Source organism: Perca fluviatilis, chromosome 19, assembly GCF_010015445.1.
Source record: "Perca fluviatilis chromosome 19, GENO_Pfluv_1.0, whole genome shotgun sequence".
In the NCBI taxonomy this organism is placed as follows: domain Eukaryota; kingdom Metazoa; phylum Chordata; class Actinopteri; order Perciformes; family Percidae; genus Perca; species Perca fluviatilis.
Genome location: NC_053130.1, coordinates 30,169,385 through 30,195,292, shown reverse-complemented (window position 1 = coordinate 30,195,292; position 25,908 = coordinate 30,169,385). Strand labels below are relative to the sequence as shown.

At 42.3% G+C, this 25,908-nt stretch overlaps 2 protein-coding genes across 9 annotated transcripts in view; one reads left to right on the top strand and one right to left on the bottom strand.

Annotated features, from left to right (window-relative positions):
• The window catches only part of tk2 (thymidine kinase 2), an 87,268-nt gene extending 70,504 nt beyond the window's left edge, over window positions 1-16,764 (top strand). For both annotated transcript variants that reach the window (XM_039783192.1, XM_039783194.1), the window contains exon 10: window positions 16,385-16,764. In XM_039783192.1, coding sequence (XP_039639126.1) covers window positions 16,385-16,471 — 87 coding nt within the window. In that variant the 3' untranslated portion in view covers window positions 16,472-16,764. The remainder of the gene's footprint in view (window positions 1-16,384) is intronic.
• The window catches only part of LOC120547658, a 48,310-nt gene that overhangs the window by 6,528 nt on the left and 15,874 nt on the right, over window positions 1-25,908 (bottom strand). Inside the window, exon 18 of one of the 7 annotated variants that reach the window (XM_039783189.1) lies at window positions 853-934. The exons of 4 other annotated variants lie outside the window; for them this stretch is intronic. In XM_039783189.1, coding sequence (XP_039639123.1) covers window positions 886-934 — 49 coding nt within the window. In that variant the 3' untranslated portion in view covers window positions 853-885. Of the gene's footprint in view, window positions 1-852; window positions 935-4,682; window positions 4,760-5,339; window positions 5,373-25,908 lie in introns of those variants that run through there. 2 more of the 7 variants (XM_039783190.1, XM_039783191.1) reach the window with 2 other exon arrangements.

The window sequence follows — 25,908 nt, the reverse complement described above, 5'->3', positions numbered from 1 at the left end:
CTCTCAGCAAGTTGACACTATCCCGACTCTCTCTCTCGAGGCACAAAAACCCTCGCTTTAAATAAGGCCCTTCAATTACGCTAATTGGTAGAAACCAACGTGACAGGGTGTTTTGTTACGTATAGTGATTCAGCAGATATTTTATCTAATCACACACATACATTGAAATATAGTTCATCATACACCTCAGTACTCAAAAAAAAATAAAAAATAATAATAATAATAATAATAGTAACATTAATTTCCTGTAGGGCTGGACCCGAATATTCGTTCGGTGGGTTAGTATTCGATTTCAAAATTTGACATTCGAATAATAAAATTCAGCCCCCTCTCTCCGAAGCTTCGAATATTCGATGCTCATTACTCCCGAAGCGTCGAAGCTCAAAAAATGGTATTCGGACCAGCCCTAATTTCCTGTAATTGAATAACAATCGCCTTACAATACAGCCCATAATTTTATACTGCTACAATAGCTTTCGCCCGCTCAAATAAACACTTTCCCCTGTCCCAAACAGGGAATAAAACTAGCCATTGTCATGGGCTCGTGTTCCTTGGGGAAACAAATTGATGCGGGACCAGGAAATGAAAGTAGGTGCTATCAGTGTATTGTTGGTATTTGTGTGCACAATGTATGGATTAACAGAATAGAATGTGTTATGGAGCAGAACCAACGGGTACCGTGTCGTTCGCTATGTGGTTTACAGGTGTTTGGTGAGTAACTGAAAATTGTGTAAATAACATTGGGCATAATAATTTTAAACTACGGTGTGTGCGTGTAACCGTGTAGGATAAGGAGTCAGTTTAAATGTTGTGGGGAATGTCAGGCGAGTTGGGGAAAAGGAGGGGCTCTACCTTTTCACAAGGTGATACAGCAGGTGAAACACATCAGGGCGGGGCAGGACAATCAGACAAGGTGGGAAAACAGGAATTAGAACTAGAAGAGACAAGACAGAAAACCAGACTTTCACAATAAAACAGGAAACAAACCGGAATACACAACACAAGACAGAAATAGAACCAAAATACAAGGCACAATCCCAAACCATAACAGAACCCCCTCCTCCCGTCCCAAGAAAACAGAACAGAAAAAAAAAAAACGGAGGTCGAGAGAGTCCGGGGGAAGCAGAGAGTCAATGGGGGGGGGGGTCACTGGAGGCAGAGGGCACTAGGGCACGTGGGCACAGGGAACCATGGGCACTCGGGAACAGGGGGCAGCAGTGAAGGCACAAGCCCTCTGGCGGCCGGCGACAAATGCAGAAGCTCTTCGGCGGCCACTACGCTAGTGAAAAAACTACTGAAAAACTGGCTACTGGAATACTGGCCCGCTGTAAGAACTAAAACCAGAGATGTCTGTCTTGAGATCCAGGAAGATTTATTTATGACTTGAACATGAAGTTAAGTTGGATGTGGTTCTGAAATATAAGCAAAATAATACTGCACTTTAATAAGCATCTGAATTACTATGAACATTATTCACCAAACTAAATCTTAAGTATTGTTTTGTTATATGCTGGTATATAACAAAAAACAATACTTAAGATTACATTAATCTCTCAGTAATGGTCAACATAAATGTAACATATTGCTCAGTACACAAACTAAAATAGGACACATCGATTGCAGCACACATATCTGTACACGGTGCAAACAGTGTAATACACTTTAAATCGCTGAGCACGTGGCTCCACAGCGCTAGTCCATTTACTAGTGATTACACGTTACTAGCAAATTGCCCTAACACAACGTGAATATCAACAAGTAATATTAGACAATCTGCACATCTATCAGCTATGCAATGAGAAACACAGCAACAGCAGTCTTATCAAGACGATAATATAACTCTCTCCAAATAAACGTCACGTCGTGACACGGACAAAACTTCTCAACATCGTAGCAGAACACTTATTGAAATATGAATAAACGTAGTTGTAACAGTGGTGGCCTAAAGGTTAGAGAAGCGAGCTTGTGACCGGGAGGTCGTCGGTTCAATCCCCAGACCGACAGGATAAAATCTGGGTGAGGAAAGTGAAAGAACAGCGCTTGTCCCTCCCTCATTACCACCACTGAGGTTCCCTTGAGCAAGGCCCTTAACCCCAACCGCTCCAGTGGAGCTGCTCAGTGGCCAGCAGATCAGACTGTGGTTGTACAGGGCAGCTTCCAGGTATGAATGTGTAACTGTGTGAATGTGATCAGGGCGTTCCTGCAAAAGAGATGCTGCCTCTCAGCGAACCTCTAAATAAAGGTTAAAAAAATAATAATAATAAAATAACATTTACACAGATAATGAGGTAGTAAAACCCATGACAAGTTAGTCATGGGATAGTTTAAACTTACTTTCTGGGCTACACACATCACTTCAACATGTCTGAAAACTGGAAAGAAAAGAGAAAGAAAAGTCCGTTTCACAAGTGCCCTTCGCCCCACGCCTGAGCGTGAGTGATTGGCAGGAGATCAAAGCGATGACTCTTGTCACTGATTGGTCGATCATCTCAGGAGGGAGAGCAAGTGTTACTATGGACTTTTTTACAGCCGCCCCCAGATTTACCCTGGAAATCTGAACAATCAGGAAAGGCCACCTAAGTCTCTAGTCTGGCAGGGCAGGGAGGCGAATGATACGGGCCACCGGTCGCAGGTAGGTGTGATCCCCTACCTTTACTTAAACAGTCCTGACTCTATTATCTGGACCAGGGGTGATTTGGGAGATCTGTCCAACTGGCCGCAGTGCTTGAGGTAATTGAGGGTCGACGACCATCACAGTGACACCAACCTGTAGGTCGGCAGTTTCTGAGGTCCATTTCTGGCGAGCTTGTAGACCAGGAAGGTAGTACTTGTTGAAATGTTTGCAAAAGTGGTCAGCCAGTAGTTGACTGTGCCTCCACCTGCGTCGACTGAGTATTTCTGACTCTGGGGTACACCACCTGGGGCAGTGATGCATCAGGCCGCCCCATCAGCAGAGAGTTGGGGGTGACTGGGTCCGGCTCTGCTATGTTGGGCGAGACGTAGCCAAGGGGCTTAGAATTGAGGATCCCCTCAATTTCGGCCAAAACAGTCCTGAGTACTTCTTCGGTCACCAACTGGGCAACTAAGGTTGCCTGTAGCGCTTGCTTCCCAACATCCACCAAAATGTGGGGCACTTGGTGGGTTGAAACAAAAGTGTATTTGCTCCTTGGCCAGTCGAGCTTGGAGGTCAGGCTGCAATGTGGTGAAAGCCTCCTGCAGCTCACGCTCTCCATCCCGAAAGTTAGTTCCCTGGTCCGATAGGAGCTCAAAAGGTTTCCCCCGACGAGATGAGAACCTCCGGAAAGCCATAAGGAAGGAATCCGTGTCCATTGCGGACAGGAGGTCGAGGTCCACTGATCACATTTAAATATGATCCCCCACCTCTTTTCCTTTCTTCTTCCTATGGTGATCTGGTAGGGCCCAAAGCATTCTACTCCGGTAGAGTAAAAGGCAGGTTGATGCAGACGTAGTCTTGATTTGGGAAGATCTGCCATACGTGGCACTTCTGGTTTACCGCACTATTCGCGGTAGTCAGTGCACCCTCGCTGGTAGCGACGAATGGCCTCTCTCCCATGCAGAATCCAGTACTTTCTGCGAGTCTCCGCAAAGACCCGTTCCGGTCCTGGATGGCGCAGTTTATCGTCTAGATCCATTATGATTAGCTGAGTTAGTGGGTGCTGATGGTCGAGCACAATTGGATGGATCTTGTCAGGGTCAAGATGGGAACTGGCGTCGGAAGCCTCTACCGGATCAGCTGAGTCGTGGTGTTTAGTTCGGGAGCGAGGGTGAGCAAACGGCTACCTTTAGGGAGTGGCTTCCCCTCCTTAAGAAGTGAGAGTTCTGAGACAAAGCAATCTTGCTGTGCCTGCTGGAGGAGGTGGCTCTCAGCTTCTTTGTAGTCACTGGCTGATGGGATGAAGTCAGCCACCCCATGCAGGGTCTGGATGGTGGCTTCAATCAGGTCTGCCAATGAGGTGAATGAGTTGGCATCAGGTACTCTGGAACCAGGGTTTAAGGTAGTGAGGTGGCAGAGGGTTGCCTTTCTGAGTTCTTCACTGTCGAGGTAAGTAGCTGGTTGAGTCTCTGGCCACTGTTCTGGTTCCTCACGAAGAAAGGGTGGTCCCTGGTACCAGCGGTTCTGTGCTCCAAACTCAGCTAATCTCTTTCCCCTGGTTATATCATCTACCGGATTGTTGGTTGTGTCCATGTAGCGCCAGGTTTGCTTGGTTCCTTCTTGGGGCTGACCTCTTTGTGGGAGCTGAACCTTCCAGCCAGTCGGACAGATCGCGGAGAGTAGGGATCGGGACACGATGAGGATGGATGGACCAGCGAAAGCTAGACCTTAGGTCATGTGGTAGCTTCCCTAGGAGTCTAGAAACATGGGATCCACATTCCAGCTCCACTAGACCCTTTGTCCCTACCTGCTCCAACATGCTAACAAGGGAACGGACTTTCAGGGCAAAGGTCCGAAATGCCTTCACGTCCCCACTGCCAATATTGGGTCCATCCATCAGTTCGACGATCCGCTGGAGTGCCAACTGGTGGAGTTGTCTGAACTGCTGGTTGAGGGCTGCCATGGTGTCTGAGAATGGGTATGGTGAATTAATGTATGAGTCAGCTATGAGCAAGGCTTCCTCAAGTTTGAGATGGTGACGTTCATCTGGCCCGCTGTAGGGTAGAACTAAAACCAGAGATGTCTGTCTTGAGATCCAGGAAGATTTATTTATGACTTGAACATGAAGTTAATTTGGATGTGGTTCTGAAATATAAGCAAAATAATACTGCACTTTAATAAGCATCTGAATTACTATGAACCTTATTCACCAAACTAAATGTTATAGCCACAGCATATAAAAAAAAACAATACTAAAGATTACATTAATCTCTCAGTAATAGTCAACATTAATATAACATATTGCTCAGTACACAAACTAAAATAAGTCACATCGATTACAGCACACATATTTGTACACGGTGCAAACAATGTAATACACCTTTAATCGCTGAGCACGTGGCTCCACAGCGCTAGTCCGTTTACTAGTGATTACACGTTACTAGCAAATTGCCCTAACACAACGCGAATATCAACAAGTAATATTTGACAATCTGCACATCTATCAGCTATGCAATGAGAAACACAGCAACAGCAGTCTTATCAAGACGATAATATAACTCTCTCCAAATAAACATCACGTCGTGACACAGACAAAACTTATCAACATCGTAGCAGAACACTTATTGAAATATGAATAAACGTAGTTGTAACATTTACACAGATAATGAGGTAGTAAAACCCATGACCATTTAGCAAGCTACGGGATCATTTTAACTTACGTTCTGGGCTACACACATCACTTCAACAAGTCCGAAAACTGGAAAGAAAAGAGAAAAGTCAGTTTCACAGCTGCTGTGAAACTGTGTGCCCTGTCTGTGCCCTTCTCCTGCCTGAGCGTGAGTGATTGGCAGGAGATCAAAGCGATGACTCTCATCACTGATTGGTCGATCATCTCAGGAGGGAGAGCAAGTGTTACTATGGCCTTTTTTACAGCTAGGAAGCTCGGGGACACTAGGAGGCTCGGGGACACTAGGAGGCTCGGGGGCACTAGGAGGCTCGGGGGCACTAGGAAACGCGGACACTAGAGAGCCTGGGGACGCTGGAAAACTCGGGGATGCTGGGCAGTGCTGGGACACTGGGCAGCTCGGGGACACTGGAGAGCCTGGGGATACTAGAGAGCTTGGGGACACTAGGAAGCTGGGGGACACTAGGGAGCTCGGTTCGCTCTCAAATAAAAAAGAAAACAGGATTTATAGTGCCTCATTAGCTAAGTTTCCATCCACTTGTGAATCGAATTATCTGAAGTTCGGTAAAAAAACTCATGCGAATAAAGCTGGTGAAAGTGTGTTTCCATCCAACGGCTTTAAAGCGAATAAAAACCTGTGCGTAATGACGTCACATGCTGTTTTGCGATTAAATTGGTATATCGAATTGATTTGAGACATTTTATGGTGTTTCCATTCATTTTTGCACTGAATCGCACAAGATTCAAGCGAACTTTTGCGAACAAAGTTTTGCTACACAGAAGGAGTTGTTGTTAATATTAGAAGCCAAGCTATAAGCTCCGATGGACCTTTGGCCGAGGATCTGATCCAGCTCATCAAAAAGGTGGAACTTGCCTTATATTTTCCCTCCGGCACCGCTGCGAGACAACTCTCTTTTTTGAGCCGTGTATCGCTGTTTGAGCGCCTTCCATTTACTCCGCAGGACGTCCCACGGCTTGTCGTAAGGGACATTCTAAAACGCTTCACGTGAAAAAGCTTAATGTGGTTCAATATCTAAACAACGATCAATCATCACCAGATGTATCATGGTCATATCTTGTCATGAACACTTAAGCCTGTCAACAAAACTAAATCGAAATCCAACTATTATAAGTTATCTCACGTTAATGTGTCAGATAACGTCCATAATATTTGGACATTGGGTTAGATTTGACCGTTTTAAGTGGTTATGATGAGCAATATAGAGGAGGATTTTTTGGTGATGATTGATCGTTGTTTTATGTACATTAAACCACGTTAAGCTTTTTCACATTAGGACTTATAAAGCCAATGAGAACCGTGGAGAGTCAACCCCCAGCCGCTCCGCTGCCCTGAAGCAGAAACGCTTTGTAAGATAACGTCCATAATAATTGGACTTTGGGTTAGATTATTTTACATTTTTCCGTGGTTATGATGGGTAATATGAGAGAGAAATTTGGTGATGATTGATCATTGTTTAGGTACATTCAAGCTTTTTCCATAGGCTCTATGAAGCATAAACGCTTAATGTCAGATAATGTCCATAATAATTGGACTTTGGGTTTGAGGTTTTTACAGTTTTCAGTGGTTATGAGGAGCAATATGAGAGAGAAATTTGGTAATCATTGATCATTGTTTAGGTACATTAAACCATGTTAAGCTTTTTCCTCGCCATATTAATAAATATTAATACGGCCACTGATGAAGAAAATATTAACGTGAGATAACTTCTATAATCGTTGGATTTCGATTTAGTTTTTTGACAGGCTTAAGTGTTCATGACAAGATATAACCATGATAAATCTGGTGATGATCATCGTTGTTTAGATACATTAAACCACCTTAAGCTTTTTCAAGTTTAGCGTTTAATTTCCGTCGTAACTGTTGGTCATTTCCTTCGCGAGCTCCTGATAAATGATAGCGTTTCTTAGATTTTTGCTATCTAAAATAGCTGTTATATTTTTCTGGTAAATTAAATTTAAAAAAGTATCTCGTCTCCTCGTTTGTCCACTTACATCTGTTTTTGTTTTGCAAACAGAGCGGAAATACTGGGTGGAAATGAACTGAAACTTCTTCTTCGTTTTATTGCGGGTTGCAACCATAAAATGACCTAAAACTTAATCGCAATTCATTATTTATTCGGCAAATAACGTTTCCATCAGCGTTTATCGCATAAGCCGTATTTCGATCAAGAGAAAATCCGATGAGACCGAACGTATTTCCTTTGAGTCGATATTCATGAACTTCAGTCGGATTTTACTGTTCCCATAAGGCATTTTTCATTCGATATCACTTAATTCGGATAAAAACGGGTCGATGGAAACATAGCTATTGTTTAACGTTAGCTTTGTAGAGATCGTGGGATTTCTCAAACTGAATAAATACCACACCAAACTGCTTTGCTAGCTTAATCTTGTTATAACTAAGATATCTGCTAAAAAGCTAAATCTTCCATGGAACTTCAAGCAACACAGACGACTTCCGGTTCCTGTTTAGACAGCCAATCATTTTGAGCTAATGTTAGCTGTGTAGAGATGGTGGAATTTCCCAAACTGTTCTAGTCTGTCTAGCTGATCAATCAGATTGCCTGATTGGATTTAATTGTTGTATAGTCTATATCTACGCCTACTGCTCACAACATAATGGGGTATCTCGGTTAATATTCATGAATTTTCTTGGTATGTAGCCTACATATCTAAGAAATAATATTAAAAGACATTGAGTGAGTTTTGGGATCAACTTATTTTTCAGAATTAAAGCATTCTTGGGGGGGATCATGTGACTAGCCACCGCTATGGTTGAGACTGAGGCTCCCACACTCCCCTCCGTATTTCATTAAATATAGGTCTGTTACTTTTTCTTCGACGCCACGGTCGACTCTTTATCACGGTCAGTGAAACTCCTGCAGGCACGAAAAAGCGGGTCTCGCTGTCGCCTACACGCTGTCGCCTAAACGTTCAGAGAAATTTGTTAGCATGGCGGCGGCTGATGGAACGTTAGCTAATGGAGCAACTGATGTGAACGCGTTCTCTAACGTGGAGGACTTAATCGCTCTGGTTTTGGAGAGGCAGCTAAGTGTGCTTAAATCAGTGATCTACAACGCAGTGAAAGGAGTGTTGGCAGAAATTAATGCCTCGCAGCAACATATTGATGCAGAACCTGACATGCAGGAAATTATGGTATGTGAGCTGGAGCAATCTGACTGCATCACATTTACGATCCAGTGGCTTTGGGTGCCTGAAGGGACTCAACACGAACTGAACGCAACTCTGCTTCGTTCAGTCGCCTGCCCGCTCTGGGAGAGATCCATAGAGGGAGAGCGTTCGCCTTCGCTGCAGCCGCGGAGCTGGGTGTTTTCTGGCTGGAATAAGAAGTGGAGGAAGACGCGCTACATGCACTTGTCGCCCCACGCCGAAGACCGTTGCCGACAGAGGAACCGGACGGCGGCGGTGGGACTTTGCGTTCGGTTCCGGGGCCGCAACTGGAGGACTCAGCACCGGTGGACTAACGGTATTTGGGCTACTGTACCGAGTTTGACTGGAGGACGCTGTGTGTAGGTTTTGGAACCAACCTTTGAAGGGACATCTAACCAGACTGTAAGAAATTATGAATGCTGGCTACTCAGTCTACAGTCTATGGTTTTGTGGACATTTAACTTGGCTGAAAAATCATGATAAATCCTGAGGACAGGGTATGTAAGTTTCAGAGCCAGGCTTTAAAGGGACACTTAACCAGACTGAAAATACATGATAAATACTGGTTGGTCAGTTTAGTCTGTTTAACATTTAGCTGGACTGAAAGAACATGAGGGTTGCTGTCGGTTCAGGTCATAGTCTGCTTATTGCTCCAGCTAGATTGTTGTGTTTTACACACAGCTTACTCCAGAAATTGTTTCTCACATAGCCTACTTCAGAACTTAACAGCTGGTTTAGACCTAGTTGTTCATGTTTAACATAAGAATTCACTAGACATGTTCAATTTAACCTGTGACTTAAGAAAGGAGGTGCAGTTTTGCGCAAACTGCATTTGATGTGGTCATGCATTTTACAGATAGGGGAGGGGGTCTGCGGTCTCAGAGGGTTAGGGGATTTATTTTACTTTTTATGTTTTTGTCACACCTTGCTCAAAGCTAACAGTTCACCCTTTGCTACAGATTTGTTGGCAAAATCCGGTAGGGTACTAGAGACACGTATGCATGTACATTTTAAAGATGGCTGAGCTCTCAATCCTTTCAGTCAACATCAGGCCGATCAAAAGAGCTAAATTCCTGGACTAACACAGACGTGGCGCTTATACAGGAGTCACATTTATGTAAAAGAGATATAAATCGTCTACAAAATAAATACTTTAAAGTTGCTGCCTTATCTAGTGGCGACCCCAAAACCAAGGGCTCCATAGTGTTGCTGTCGTGGAAATGCACACTCACCGTAGACAGGCAGGATATCTTATATACAGTATAGGCCAAAAGTTTGGACACACCTTCTCATTCAATACGTTTCCTTTATTTTCATGATTATTTACATTGTAGATTCTCACTGAAGGCATCAAAACTCTGAATGAACACATGTGGAATTATGTACTTAACAAAAAAAGTGTGAAATAACAGAAAACATGTCTTATATTTTAGATTCCTCAAAGTAGCCACCCTTTGCTTTTTCGATAGCGCTGCAAACCCTTGGTGTTCTCTCAATGAGCTTCATGAGGTAGTCACCTGAAATGGTTTTCACTTCACAGGTGTGCCTTGTCAAGGTTAATTAGTGGAATTTTTTCCCTTATTAATTGGGTTAGGACCATCAGTTGTGTTGTGCAGAAGTCAGGTTGATACACAGCCAACAGCCCTATTGGGCTAACTGTTAGAATTAATATTATGGCAAGAACCAATCAGCTAAGTAAAGAGAAACGAGTGGCCATCATTACTTTAACAAATGAAGGTCAGTCAGTCTGGAAAATTGCGAAAACTTTGAATGTGTCCCCAAGTGCAGTCGTAAAAAACCATCAAGCGCTACAACGAAACTGGCTCACATGAGGACCGCCCCAGGAAAGGAAGACCAAGAGTCACCTCTGCTGCTGAGGATAAGTTCATCCAAGTCACCAGCCTCAGAAATCGCAAGTTAACAGCAGCTCAGATTAGGGACCAGATGAATGCCACACAGAGTTCTAGCAGCAGACACATCTCTAGAACAACTGTTAAGAGGAGACTGCGCGAATCAGGCCTTCATGTTCAAGTAGCTGCTAGGAAACCACTGCTAAGGAGAGGCAACAAGCAGAAGAGATTTGTTTGGGCCAAGAAACACAAGGAATGGACATTAGACCAGTGGAAATCTGTGCTTTGGTCTGATGAGTCCAAATTTGAGATCTTTGGTTCCAACCGCCGTGTCTTTGTGCAACGCAGAAAAGGTGAACGGATGGATTCTACATGCCTGGTTCCCACCGTGAAGCATGGAGGAGGAGGTGTGATGGTGTGGGGGTGCTTTGCTGGTGACACTTTTGGGGATTTATTCAAAATTGAAGGCATACTGAACCAGCATGGCTACCACAGCATCCTAAAGCGACATGCCATCCTAACCGGTTTGCATTTAGTTGGACCATCATTTATTTTTCAACAGGACAATGACCCCAAACACACCTCCAGGCTGTGTAAGGGCTATTTGACCAAGAAGGAGAGTGATGGAGTGCTGCGCCAGATGACCTGGCCTTCACAGTCACCGGACCTGAACCCAATCGAGAGGGTTTGGGGTGAGCTGGACCACAGAGTGAAGGCAAAAGGGCCAACAAGTGCTAAGCATCTCTGGGAACTCCTTCAAGACTGTTGGGAAACCATTTCAGGTGACTACCTCTTGAAGCTTGTCAAGAGAATGCCAAGAGTGTGCAAAGCAGTAATCAGAGCAAAGGGTGGCTACTTCGAGGAATCTAAAATATAAGACATTTCACACTTTTTTGTTTAGTACATAATTCCATATGTGTTCATACTTTGAGTAGGAAAATAGCCTTTGTTTCGGTATATGCACCAGCTACATATGATGAAAGTTTCGTCCCACACCTAACCAATGCTCTCTCTCAATGAATATTCACTAATCGTAGGGGGAGACATGAATGCAGTACTTGATTTAAATCAGGATAGATCAGGGGTTAATCACACGAAAGCCCAAAAACGCATATCGGACATGTTTAAAGCAGTTGTGGAATCCCACCATCTTACAGATATAGGAGGATGCACAATCCTACTAGCAAGGATTACACCTTCTTTTCCACACGCCACCTCACCCACTCCCGCATTGATTATATGTTGTGCTCCAGTGAGCTTAAGACAATGTTCCACACGATAGCAATAGAACCAGCAATTCTGTCTGATCACAATGTGCTGATACCACATTCCATTGTGATATGTTAGGAGAAAAAGCTAGGAGATGGAAATTTAATAATTTCCTTCTCCAGAACACAGTTCCTAAAAGAACTAAACTTGCCTCTTCTCGACCCAGAAGAGGTAGAAGAACTGGGTCAACCGATAACCTTAGAGGAACTTAAATCAGCATTAAAGCGCCCATATTATGCTCATTTTCAGGTTCATAACTGTATTTTAAGGTTGTACCAGAATAGGTTTACATGGTTTAATTTTCAAAAAACACCATATTTTTGTTGTACTGCACAGCTCTGTCACTGCTGCAGATCCTCTTTTCACCTGGTTTCTGTTTTAGCTACAGAGTGAGACCTCTTTTCTTCTTCTTCTTCTGTACTATCTTTGATTGCACTTGCACATGCACAGTAGCTCAGATGTAGATCATGTCAGCTAGCTAACTCTAGAGACAGTAAAAGAGAGCCTGTTTCTCCAACTTTGGTCCGTTACAAGGCACGATTAGCTGGGAGACTTGAGGGCGCACATGTAAGTAGTTCTTTTGTAGATTATGGTGAACTTGTGTGTGCTGTAGCAGTGCTTTGCTATTGAGAACGAGGTAGCATGCTAGCTTCTGGTGTACTTACAAACTTTCCAATCCATCGTTTTATGAGTGCATAACCTATATATACTAGTGTAGACCTTTGGTATCATTTCGGGCATTATTAGTGGGGTCATTTAAGAGATACAAACGTGGGTCCATTAGCCCCACGCTAAGCTACTCAGTGGCTAACGCTACTCTATGCTAACTCGCCCAGTGTTAGACCCAGGTGAAAAAAGCTTCTGGGGGGGTGTTTGGCTCGAGGTCATGGTGCAAAGGACCCTAGGGTGAAACTCCGAACCATCACTTTAAGGCTAAATAAATAAACTTCACTAACAATGCTGTTTGCATACAACACACCATTGTAATAGCCTAATTTAAAACATGTTTAATTTTAAATGAATAGGCTATAATGTCTATAATTAGCAATAATAGACTAATCAGTGTCATAGGTAGCTTGGTAGCTCATTGGTAGATACATATCATGTCAACATTATAGTTATGTCAGATTCAGTAGATGTTAACATCAGTTTCAGAAACTGTCCCACCAGGGAACAACAGACCCCTCAGCCTCCTCTTTGGATTTGAGACAAGGTGAGCTTATATCAAAATTAAAGCAAAACATATTTAGCCATTTTGACTGAAAGGTGTTAAGTAACACTAACATCTTAGTGTGTTTTATTATATTAGGTTAATATCAAATGTATCCTTCATAGAGAAAGATGATAGAGAACATCTGATTGAGGATGATGGGAGTGAAGACAGCAGGGAGCACAAGTGTTGCTCTGAACACAGTGTGGAAATGAGAGCTGAGGAATTGGAAAGTAGGCAGAGCAGTGTAGACCAGTTTTTGCCAGAGGATCCAGGACTATGGCCAGATAAATTAACAGATGATCAGAGAGACACCATAGTACGCAGGCTGGCAAGTAAAGGTACAGAGAAAACAAACAAAATGTAGTAGTAACCACACAGTAAAGTAGGCTAGAGAATGTTGAGAAAGGAGGTTTGAAATGTGTGTCATCAGGCTACTCTAAGCATTACAGTTAATAGTTATTACCCTAAACATCTAGGCCTACAGATTCATGTGTACAGAGGCCAGATTATTATTATTTTTTTGGGGAGGGGGGCGAGTTGAGGAACATGGGGGCCTATCAGGACTGCCTAAGGAAAATGCAGGTCTTGTGCTACGACCCTGCAGGTTTGTGTCCAAAAAAGTATATGCTAGCCTATGGCCCCATTATCACTAACACATTGACTAACTTTAAACAGGTGGAGGAGCATCTATGCTACATCAACAAGTGGCATTTCAACACCCCAATTTGGCACAATACACACTTAATGTCTGGTAACAAACCCTTTGCTTGTAAGCAGTGGAGTGACAGAGGCATTTTTACTGTAAACCAGTTATTCAATGAGAAAGGTATGTTGAGTTTTGAAGACCTAAGAGCTAGTTTTGAGGTCCCCAGGACATCCTTCTTCTTGTATTTGCGCTTAAGATCAGCCCTAAAATGTTATGGAAATAGTCTTGAGGCGCACCCAGTCATTAAATGGTTTGTTGATTTTCCTGTGAGCGGATTAGCGTCCAAGATCTATGCTAAACTGTTGCAAGTATCTATAGGAGAACTCCCAATAGCAAGGAAATGGGAGCGAGAGCTGAGCCTTGAGTGGAACGCAATTAATTGGGAGACCGTTTGGGACATTTTCCATTGCTCCAAGAACCCAAATCACCAGCAGATCCACTTCAACATATGTCATAGGACATACTGGACTCCTCAGAAGATACACATCTCTAAAGTCATTCATTTTAAACAGGTCGAGGAGCAACTACGCTACCCCAATAAGTGGCATTTGAACACCCCAATTTCGCACAACATATACTTAATGTCTGGTAACAAACCCTTTGTTTATAACCAGTGGAGTGACAGAGGTGTTTATACTTTAGACCAGCTATTCAATGATGAAGGTATGTTAAGTTTTGAAGACCTGAGAGCTAGCTTTGAGGTCTCTGGGACATCCTTCTTCCTTTATCTTCGCTTAAGATCAGCCCTAAAATGTTATGGAGTACCATGGGGGAACAGTCTTGAGATGCACCCAATCATTAAATGGTTTGTCTCCGGTGAGATGATTACTGTCCAGGATTTATGCTAAACTGATGCAAGTATCTGTAGGAGAACTCCCAATACTAAAGAAACGGGAGCGAGAGTTGAGCTCGGAGGGATTAATTGGGAGACAGTTTGGGACAACATTTCCCACTGTTCCAAGAACCCAAATTACCAGCAGATCCACTTCAACATATGTCATAGGACATATTGGACCCCTCAGAAGAGATACGTCTCTAAAGCCATTCCTACTCCCTATTGCACGTTCTGCCAAAATGAACAAACTGGAACTTTCCTGCACATGGCTGGGAGTGTGAACAGGTGCATAAGTTTGGGAATAAAACAACATCAATAATATCTGATGATATAGGATGTCGAATTCCTACTGACCCGATTGTTTTGTTACTTAATGACTCTAAATTACATCAGCTTGGTGAGACAGAAGAAAATTTGGCTGGCTGGATCAACTGCGGCCAAGAAAGTTATGGCTCAACGCTGGCTCTCCTTCCCCTCCCCACGCTTTGTATAAAACAGTGGTTGGCGTATTTTCTGGACATAGTTATGCTTGAGCTCTCTACAGCAAGGATTAACAAAGCCAAGTCATCGACTATAGACCTATGGAAAAACGCAGCAGCACAATTATCAGTCCTAATGACCCCAACATCACAAGAATTAGAGGAAAGTGACTAGGCAAAGTGTGATTTTTGTTTTCTTGTATTTTGGTTTGTTTTGTTTTCCTCGAGACCGCAGAGGGTGGGGGTTGGGTGAGGGTTTTGGTTCCTGTTTGATTGTATTTGTTTGTTCTGTATGTTGTGTATTCAAAAATATAAAAATAATAAAATAGATCATAAAAAATAATAACTGATGTGATAGGATGTCGACTACCTACTGACCCGATTGTTTGGTTACTTAATGACGACTCTAAATTACACCTGCTTGGGAGACAGAGGAAAGTTTGATTAGCTGGCTCAACCGCAACCAAGAAAATGATAGCTCAGCGCTGGCTCCCCCCCACACTTGTTGTGTTCAAATCAGAATTTGCGCAGTGATGACCACATTTTTTTGCAGAAAAATAATCATGATCATGCTTAATAAATCATATATCATAATGATGTGCCCACGTACCTAATGCATCAGTTGTGTTGTTCATGTATGAGGTCACGACTGACACTGTGAACGTCAATTCCTGATGATTCATGGGATATTAAGGAATGCAGTAATACATAAATCATTAATTACATAATGCATAATACATACATCAATTAATTCATGCATGAATTCATGATAATTCGTAAAGTGTTACCAGTGTTATTCTAACCAACAACACACACACAAATGTAATCTCATTTGATAGAGCAGATAGCTTCCCTTCCCTTCATTCCATATTTGTTAGAGTGAATTTGCTCAAGAATCAATTTGTTGGTTGAAAGCCTACTGTGAAATTGCGCACAGGTGTCAGCTAAATTGGCCTGTGTGACGAGTAGCGCCTTTTAACATGGGAATGGTCATGCTGTTCCTCTCGTCAGTCCATGTGTTGTTCATGAGCGAAAAGATCCGCTCAATGGGAGCATTTGTGCCCGGTTAAAACCCTTTCACTGTCTATGGTTAAAACAAGACCGTTAAGAAGAGGCATTGCAACAATGTCTGGTCACCTAATTTATGAGGACTATGGGTAACTGCGCCTCAGAAGGGTAAATCCAGACAGCTAGCTAGGCTATCTGTCCAATCTGAGTTTTCTGTTGCACGACTAAAACAACCTTTGAAGATACACGTTTTGTCCAGTGCTTAGCGTCACCCATGATGATTGTGATTGGATTCAAAGAAATGCCGATAAACCAGAATACGTTTTTCTCCCATCCCGGAATGCTGCGTAGACTAGCCAGATCCTCTTCAGCAACGCTGTGGAGGAAGGTCTGGCAATGCGAGACTACTTGTTGTATAATTGATGTTATTGCATGTCCTGGTGTCATAGGGATCTTCAAATCTGTATTTCTTTGTCTCCTGCAGCAACTGCTGGCCTGTAACTCTGTTATGTCTGAATGCATGTGTGTGCAGGTGATTCCAGCTGACTATGACCTCCAGAAGATGCTGCACCAGTACGAAGAAAACCGTGACAAGATCCTAGCAGCTAACAATCTCTGATGCATTCTACAATGTGTGCAGTTTTTTTTGTTCAGTTGCTGTTTATTTTGTGAATCGCATATATTACATTACTGATTTATAGTTATTGAGGCATTCATGTGTTAATCACTTTAATATTGTAGCTGGTAAAGGTGAAGCTAATTTTAATTGTGTTGCATACTGCTGGGTAACATAGCAGCTAGCTATAATAATAAATCATTATTTATTAGTTGATTTATATTTTGTATCGGTAATCTAAATCTACAAAGTAACTAGAGCTGTCAAATAAAGTGGAGTGGAGTTAAAGAGTTCAATATTTGCCTCTGAGATGTAGTTGAGTATAAAGTAGCATAAACTAGAAATACTCAAGGAAAGTACAAGTACCTCATAGTGTATAGTGCAGTAAATGTACTTGGTCAACTTCAACCACTGGTAAGAATGTTTGCGGGAGTAGAACACACACAGATGAAGAAAGACAGACCAGAGATCTTACATTGTAGCAAACTCAAACATTTCAAGCATCACAGATATAACTTAAGGAATAAACACTTTTCTTTCTGGAAATGGCCTGGCCCCAAATAGCTATCTGTTAGCATTGCTAGGGGATGCAACTATGTCATGGCAGGTGCCTTGCAGGATCCAAGGAAGTGCATTGCTCTAGTCAAACTATAAAGCAATAAAACTCCTCAGTCAGTCAGTCAGTGTGTTTACATGCAGTTAAAAAAAAAAGATTATATGCAGGTTAAGGCAATAGGGGCATTTAGGACATCATTTCCCTTAGAGAGATAGTCACTTGGGGGCGCTGTTGAGCAATTGGCGATGTGAGACGTGTTTTACAGTGGCTCCTGGAAATGCAGCATTTTATATGATATAATTCATCTACTTTGACGTCTGTTCAACATATTTTGTGTGCCGACAGAAGATAACTTAAACCTACACTGACTGTACAGCTACAACATTGAAGATGACTGGTAAACCACCGAAACCAGACTCTTCCAAAGGGGGCCGCAACCAAGCCTCGAGTATCTCCCGGGAAAGAGACCTCAGACAGTAACCTTTTAGTCAACATCAGGGAAATGATGGAAGAAATGCATTCTGACATTATTAGTAAATTTGACACGGTCGTGTCTCAGTCTGTGAAAAGGGAGATAACCGCGGTTCTGGAGCCTTTTGAGAGAAAACTCAGTTCAGTGGATGAAACTGAACTGAGTTCAGTTAGCGAGCTAGAACGCGCTCCTAATGATCACAGTGACCGGCTAACGGAGCTCGAAGCTAAAGTTTCTACGTTGACCACTTTGGCTGATTCCCTTACTAAGAAATGTGATGACCTGGAGGGGCGCTCGAGATGGAATAACATACACTTGCTGGGTCTGCCCGAAGGTTCAGTGGGGAAGCAACTAGGGCTGAACAATTTAATATGAGATCATTTTTTAAGCTCTTTGTCTTCTGTATTTTCAACAAAGACAAACAATAAATCATTGTATAGTATGAACAACACATGATTAGATAGATTAAACAAACTGTTCTTTCCTGGAGTCCAGGCCTGTATGTGATGAAGAAATTAGGTGATGCATGAATTTATATGAATGACATCTTTTATTTAACTACTTCAGTTTGAGCACTGACGAAGCCTGGTGTAAACATTCATATGAAAGTCAGAAAAAAATCACACAAACTAAAGTGCAGATTGCAGAAATATAAAAACAAATATGTGGCTTTACCACACTTAGTAGTATTTAGATTATATATACACACACACACACACACACAGGTGTATTTTTTTTAAAGCACACAGAGAGGAGCTGCCTCCAGCCCTTCCCCCTCGTGAAGTTGCGTGCCGTGTGCATGACAGCATCAGTGTTGCACTTGCTCAGAGAGGCTTGTAGTGGAAGTTTCCGTTGCAGCAGGGGTAAAGGTTTCAAAGTTTAGTAAAATGAAACAAATAAGACAGTCGGAGACTAAACCAAGTTAGGTTTTTGTATTTTATTAAAAATATATTTGCAAATATAGGAGCAACATGATTTCACAAAAGGCACAGCAGCCCCGTATGGACTCAGTCCCTCAAATGAGTGAACAAAACACTAGGCTTATATGCATCTTCAGAGTGACAGCACACACGCACTTGGCTAATTAGGACGCTATAATTTTTACAGGCAATCTGATACACATGAAGACAATCAGGAAAAACACGAGACATCTCGGAGCCATCTCACCTCCTCCTCCCTGTACAACTTTTACCCCCCCAGTTACATCTCAACTGGCATGAGAAAAACTGAATAGGCAGAGAAAGATAGTGTACTGTGTACTGTGACCTTGCACCTTTATCGGTTCAGGCGAACAGTGCTCACATTATGTTCCAGACTGGATGTCTCACAAAGTTAGAATCAAAATCTACATGTGGAAATGAGATAAACTCTTTCAGCATTTGTGAGAGAATAAAACATAAAAAATATAAGGAATTATGCTTAAATGTAATTTTCCCATTACAGGCTATCGTTACGTTAGTTGCTGGTGTTCTTGCCGTGGGATTAACTGTACTAATAAAACCGTTGAAACACTGCGGCTGATGTGAAAGCTCCCCGAATGTCATTTATCAAAGTCTGGTTGTTACTCCTCTCAGTGGCAGCTCTTTCACTCCATATCTTTATAACCGGAGCTAACCGCTAATCAGAGCTCATCGTTGCCAACTGACAGACATGGGACACGACTTGACTCAAGTTAGACTCGAGTCTCAAATTTTAGGACTTGAGACTTGCTTGATAAACATTCATAAAAGACTCGACTTGACTTTGACTTGATATTCATGACTTGAGACTTGATTTAGACTTGAGTCAAATGACTTGAAATGACTTGATTTTCTGTTTAACAAATATATTTTTCCCCCTCTTATATTGAGGAGGAGTTAACTTTACGATTTTAGTGCATGCGCAGGAACCCGTTGATATGATGACGCGGCGGCAGACCTGCAGTAAACGACACTGGCTACGGCTAGTAACTTAATGTCATGGATCCCTCTGTACAGAAAATAATAAAGTTTGGCTATAAAGATTACACATCTGAGCAGGCAAAGAAGAAACAAACGGCAGTTTGCAAGGTCTGCAGTACAAAAATTTCCGACGTCAAATTTCATCAGACACTTCAAATCGGGAGAGATTTTGGTTCCAGTCCCCATATTCAGCTGAACCACTATTTGGACGTTTGTGATGGACAGAACTCCCTTCAGTTTTTGGCCATGAATAAGCACACCCTCCCCTCTTTGTTCAAGGTGTCGGTAAGAGCGAATAAAACTAGGCACACATACAACACGCTCTGCACTCACACACACGCACATGCACATTCACTCACCAATATTAAGAACTTTTCACTCTCTCAAACGCACACATTCACAAATACACTGACAAATATCAACATATACTTTCCATTCCATGTGATAAGCAAAGGTGGTGGGATTCAGCTACTCCTAAAGAATATGTTTTGTTCTTTAAGAGAAGGAAAGGTTAAAGGATGTGTTTCTGTCTCACAAAAGTGAGGCATGTTTGAAGAATATTGTTTGACTTAGGAACGATTATACTTGAATTGTTTGAAGGAATTTCATGATTTGATGTCATGTTTGAGGCATATTGAACAATGTTGATTTATTGTTGGCCTAATATCAGTTTTAGGCTGTGCTTTTTTTATCTGTGTTAATTTAAACTCTTCAGATGTATGTGGACGCAATGTCTTTTGAATATTGAGTAGGAAAAAATTCAAATTAAAGCTGCGAGCAGCGATGGACGGGCCCTCGCGCCTCGGTGCGCGTCGGGGTTACCGGCGGACTCCGCTCCTTGCGACCGTGCATTTGCATTCAGACGCCGCAAATTGTCACCAATGAAAAGGGAACTCCCCGCCGAGTTCAACGATACCTCACACAAGACTTTACGTCATACGATTCATTAGCTGTGAAAAGGGGCGTGGCTAATGCATAGGGGGCGGATCAAACCATCACCAATGAATAAGGAAGTCTCTGCTGAGTTCATTGATACCTCACACAAGGGTCTATCTTAAATGGTTCAAATTTTAAGAAAGGGGGCGGGGCTTAAGCATAAGGGGCGGGTCAAACCATCACCAATGAAGAAAGAAGTCTCTGCTGAGTTCAATGACACCTCACACAAGACTCTACCTTAAACGGTTCAAATGTTATGAAAGGGGGCGTGGCCTGAGTAAGTGGGCGTGGTCATATTATAGGGGGCGGCTCAGTATCACATGTAGACCACACATTCTAAGTTTCATGTAAATCGGATGATGTTTGTCATATAAGGCAGATTTCCTGTGGCCAGGGGGGGGCGCTATGACCAAAAGTCAATTTTGGCCTGTAGGTGTCCTCAGGCCCGGACCCTTGTCCATCGTGACAAATTTCGGGCAGATACGGCCAACGCATACTCAAGTTACAACAACTTCTTTGGTCATCGCTAAACACTCAAAATGGCCGCCACGCCACGACACCGTCTGACGAAAAGTTTTTCTTTTAATAACTTTTCATCGTTAAGGTGTTGGGATGGTACAGACCAAGTTTGAAGTCCATCGGATGAAATCTCTAGGAGGAGTTCGTTAAAGTATAGCACCTTGACTTTTAGGCCTACTTCCTGTTGCCACTAGGGGGCGCTATGACTTTAACCCTTGTGTTGTCCTTCGGGTCCCAGTGACCCGAAGGACAACACAAGGATTATGTACTTCCATTTACTTTGTTGAGAATTGCTCTCTAAACAAGGGTTAATACAGCACCTTAGTTCTTGTTTGTACAGCATTTTGGTCAGCTTAAACTGTGTTTAAATGTGTTCTAGAAATAAATCTTTAAACTTACTTACTTTAAAAGAAACCGGGTTTAGAGCAATTCTCGACAAAGTAAACGTAAACTTTTGGGACCTCGCGTCGCCAAAGGACAACAAAAGGGGTAAGAAAATATCGGCCTTTATTTTGTCCTTCGGGGTTGGACTCTTATGAATCCTGAAAAGTTTCGAGGTAATCGGACAACGTACATTATCGACTTACACCCACTTCTTTCTGTTTCGGCGGCAAACGCCAAAATGGGCCTCGACCACGCCCTCCAATGACGAAAGTTTTTCTTTTAACAACTTTTCATCTTTAACATCTTAAGATGGCACAGACCGAAGTTTGAAGTTGATCGGATGAAATCTCTAGGAGGAGTTCGTTAAAGTACGACATGTGGAAATGGCCAAAATCGCACTAATTTCGAACTTTGAGATCAAAATGGCGGACTTCCTGTTGGGTTTAGGGTATGGCTGTAATGACGTTTTTGTACATCTTGACATGTTACATATGTGTACCAAGTTTCGTGAGTCTACGCGCAACGCACTGCAGGGGCTCAATTTTCTTAACTTTCTAGGGGGCGCTAGCGAGCCATTTTGTGCGCCTATTCCCGAAACCCTTAAAATACGTAAACTTTCACCAGACATGATGCGACCGCCAAATTTGGTTAGTTTTTGAATATATTAAGCCCCTCAAAAAGCCAATTCATTTGACGGGAAAATAATAGAAGAAAGAAAGAAAGAAAGAATAATTCCTTCAGTTTCAATAGGGCCTTCGCCGCTGTCGGCGCTCGGGCCCTAATAAAACTCCAGCAGTTCATAATCACTGTCTTCAGCTTGTTTAAAAATGGAAACTTTGGTATGACTTGACTTGTGACTTGCTTGACCAAAGCTATGACTTGACTTGACTTGCTTGATTGTCACAAAAAATGACTTGGACTTGCTTGAGACTTGAAGGTTAAGACTTGAGACTTGCTTGTGACTTGCCCATGTGTGACTTAACTCCCATCTCTGCCAACCGAGGCTTCAGTTCTGCGTGCCTGTATCCATTAACTGCATGTATGAACTCAAGCCCGAATAAAAACCTTAATTTTATTAAAATGGCTGTAAAAGTGTTAAACTACAACTCAGAGTTGTTTGAATGACAGAAATCAGCTCAAGGTACGGCGTAGCATTAGCGTGCTAAGTTGATGCTTTCTCTGTGGAGTGCTGACTGATTTGCTCTCGCGAGTTGTGACCAAATTGCAGCCTTTGTGATTAGGAAATCGTGTTTTAACATATTGCGATATTATTGCAAATGCAATTAATCTTTCAGCCCTAGAAGCAACCCACTGACTACACGGCCCAGCTACTCCAAGATCTACTCTGTCTCTATGACAAGCCAGCGCTCGACCGGGCGCACAGATCTCTACGCACTAAACCCAAGGAGGGGGAACTTACACGACCACTTATCGCCAGGGTGTGCCAATTTCAAGTCTGCAGCAAAATCCTATGCGCGCATCGCAAGCAAAGACTCTCGTGGCTAAGAGATGAGCCGCTTTTGCTGTAGTGAAAAAAGTGCTCCATTCCTGCCCAAATGTCAAATTTGGTCTTTGCTTCCCGGCTACTCTACCAAGCGGCGTTGTTGAAAGGTTTGAGGATCCTGACATGGCTTTAGAGTTTGTTGAGAAAAACATTCACAAAGTTGCTACTCCAGAGATGGTTGAATAAGTCTAGGTTGATATAATTTTTGTAGCTAGGCTATACATATAGCATATAATGTGTAAAAGTATATATATATATATATATATATTAGGGCTGTCAAACGATAAAAAATTGTTATCGCGATTAATCGCTGAATTTCTATAGTTAATCACAATTAATCGCACGTTTTATCACATGATTGAAATTCTATTATTTTGCACTTCAGAACTGTTTTTAAGTACATATTAACAATGGAAAGCAATTATTACCAGGGTATCTTGATTGGGAATCAAATGAATGCAAAGAAAGTTTCTTTATGAACTTGACTTTAAGATTTGTATTTGTTTATTATTTATTTACTGTAAACAAAAGAAGAAAAAAGAAAAAAAAGAAGGGTACTAAACAACAGTCAGCAACTTGTTTATTGTTAAGGCCATGGTCAAAATTAAAGATTTAAAGTGATGGTTCGGAGTAATTTACCCTAGGGTCCTTTGCACCATGACCTCGAGCCAAACACCCCCCCAGAAGCTTTTTTCACCTGGGTCTAACACTGGGCGAGTTAGCGTAGAGTAGCGTTAGCCGCTGAGTAGCTTAGCGCGGGGCTAATGGACCCACGTTTGTATCTCTTAAATGACCCCACTAATAATGCCCGAAATGATACCAAAAGTCTACACTAGTTATGCTCTCATAAAACGATGGATTGGAAAGTTTGTAAGTACACTAGAAGTTTATGAACACTTGCCTGCTCTCTTCTGCTCTCTGTTGCTGTTGCTGCTGCTGCTACCTGCAGTTAGACGAGTGCTTAGGGCCGTCTATAAATTACTACACCGAAAAGAGATACAACAAAAATATGTATTAATTTAATGATTAAATAAGGTAATGTCTCCAAACTTACCTCTATTACTTGTCTCCTGCTAGTTATATTACAGCACTTACTTTAAAAAAATAAGTTAAATTAAAAATATTTTTGTTGCATCTCTTTTCGGTGTTGTAATTTGTAGATGTCCCTAAGCACTCGTCTCACAGCAGCAACAACAACAGCAGAGAGCAGAAGCCAGCAGGCAAGTGTTATTTACATAAACTTCTGGTGTACTTACAAACTTTCCAATCCATTGTTTTATGAGTGCATAACCTATATATACACACTAGTGTAGACCTTTGGTATCATTTCGGGCATTATTAGTGGGGTCATTTAAGAGATACAAACGTGGGTCCATTAGCCCCGCGCTAAGCTATTCAGCGGCTAACGCTACTCTACGCTAACTCGCCCAATGTTAGACCCAGGTGAAAAAAACTTCTGAGGGGGGTGTTTGGCTCGAGGTCATGGTGCAAAGGACCCTAGGGTGAATTACTCCGAACCATCACTTTAATAATGTAATAACTATAACAATAACTTATGTCACCAGTAAATTGCTGTTGAACGACAAAAACAACCACCAGATGGGAAAAGGGGATTTTACAATTACTGTGAACGCACCACGAGGCTACGTGTTTTAACTGAACGCACCGTCTGTGTTGTTTAATTTCGACAATGGCAGCTGCAAGTGAACGCACTGTCTGTGTTGTTTAATTCCGACAACGGCAGTTACTAACAGTTACTAACTGTTACTAACTGTAAAAAAACCTTACGTCCCGGAGTCCTCTACAGTGAAATACAGTCACACTTTACACTGTTTAACGTTAGCTGTCAGCATTTTAACAGTGTTTAATCCAGCTGCTAGCTAAAGGTAGGCTAACGCTACATGCTGTCAGGTGTAGTGTAAAGTCAGGTACCGAAATGAGGCGCCGAAATTTTCGTTCTTATTCGGTCTTGTTACTACCATTTAGGTCGGCACATTTCGGTACCCAACCCTACTTACCAGAGTCAATATAGTGTGCAGTAACTTCTAAATGATTTTGATTACTTACTGACATCCAGTGATCACCGGATGATGAGACAGCGTTTGCACTTTGGTTTCAATAATTGGCGAGTAGCACTCTCCAAAATAGTGCTTTGCCTGTGCCCACTAGCATCAACCTGAGTCACGTTAACTGTACTATGATTAGCTTGTAGGTGGTAGCTAGCTCAAGCTTGACGTGCTTCGGTGATATTTTAATTCGGCTTTACACAATGTGCCTATGGCTTTCGACTTGTCTACGAGCTGTCCGGGAGTTTTGGAAAATAAAAAGCGCCATTCAGAATTGTGTTGCTGCTGCATTTCTCCATCATGCCAACAGCAGGAGGATGTGTTACGAGGAAGTATCGCAGCTTGATGATAAGTAGCCTAAAGGTGCGGCAAAGGGTCAAAATAGTAGTCTGTTAGCCAAGTAAAGTGAAAATAAATTAATAAATGGCGGCATTCGATTAATGCTATTAAAAAAAAAAATGCTGACAGCCCATATATATATATATATATATATATATATATATATATATATATATATATATATATATATATATTAGGGCTGTCAGTTAAATGCATTATTAACGGCATTAACGCAAACCCATTTTAACGGCGTAAAATTTTTTAGCGCGAGATTAACGTTCTTTTTGGCCCAGCAAACTTTGTAGTTTTTTCACATGCTGTTGCAACAACTAGTAACGTTAGAAAAACTACAACACCACACCGGATCTAGCTAGACCGGAAACAAAACAACATGCACGCTGCACACACTTGTTTGCACTTGCTTGGGAGCCGGCCAAAGAGTAGTACCTGGTAGTACATACCTGCAAACTAGTCGCTTTTTGACGAAAATCGCGGTGTTGAACGGGTTCTAGACCCGGTGTTAATACGGCACCGGTGCCTTAACAACAGTTATCTACCTGACCAAATAGCAACGCAGATTTCGGTGCCTTATTTAGGTGCCACTTAGATGCCTGCGCTTCCTTCTGATGCCCCGAAAACGGACGTTAGAGGGAACTGAAATATTGCTGCACAGGAGGCCAGTCAACACTACTCTTAGCAGCAGGTAACGTTAGCCTACCGTTAG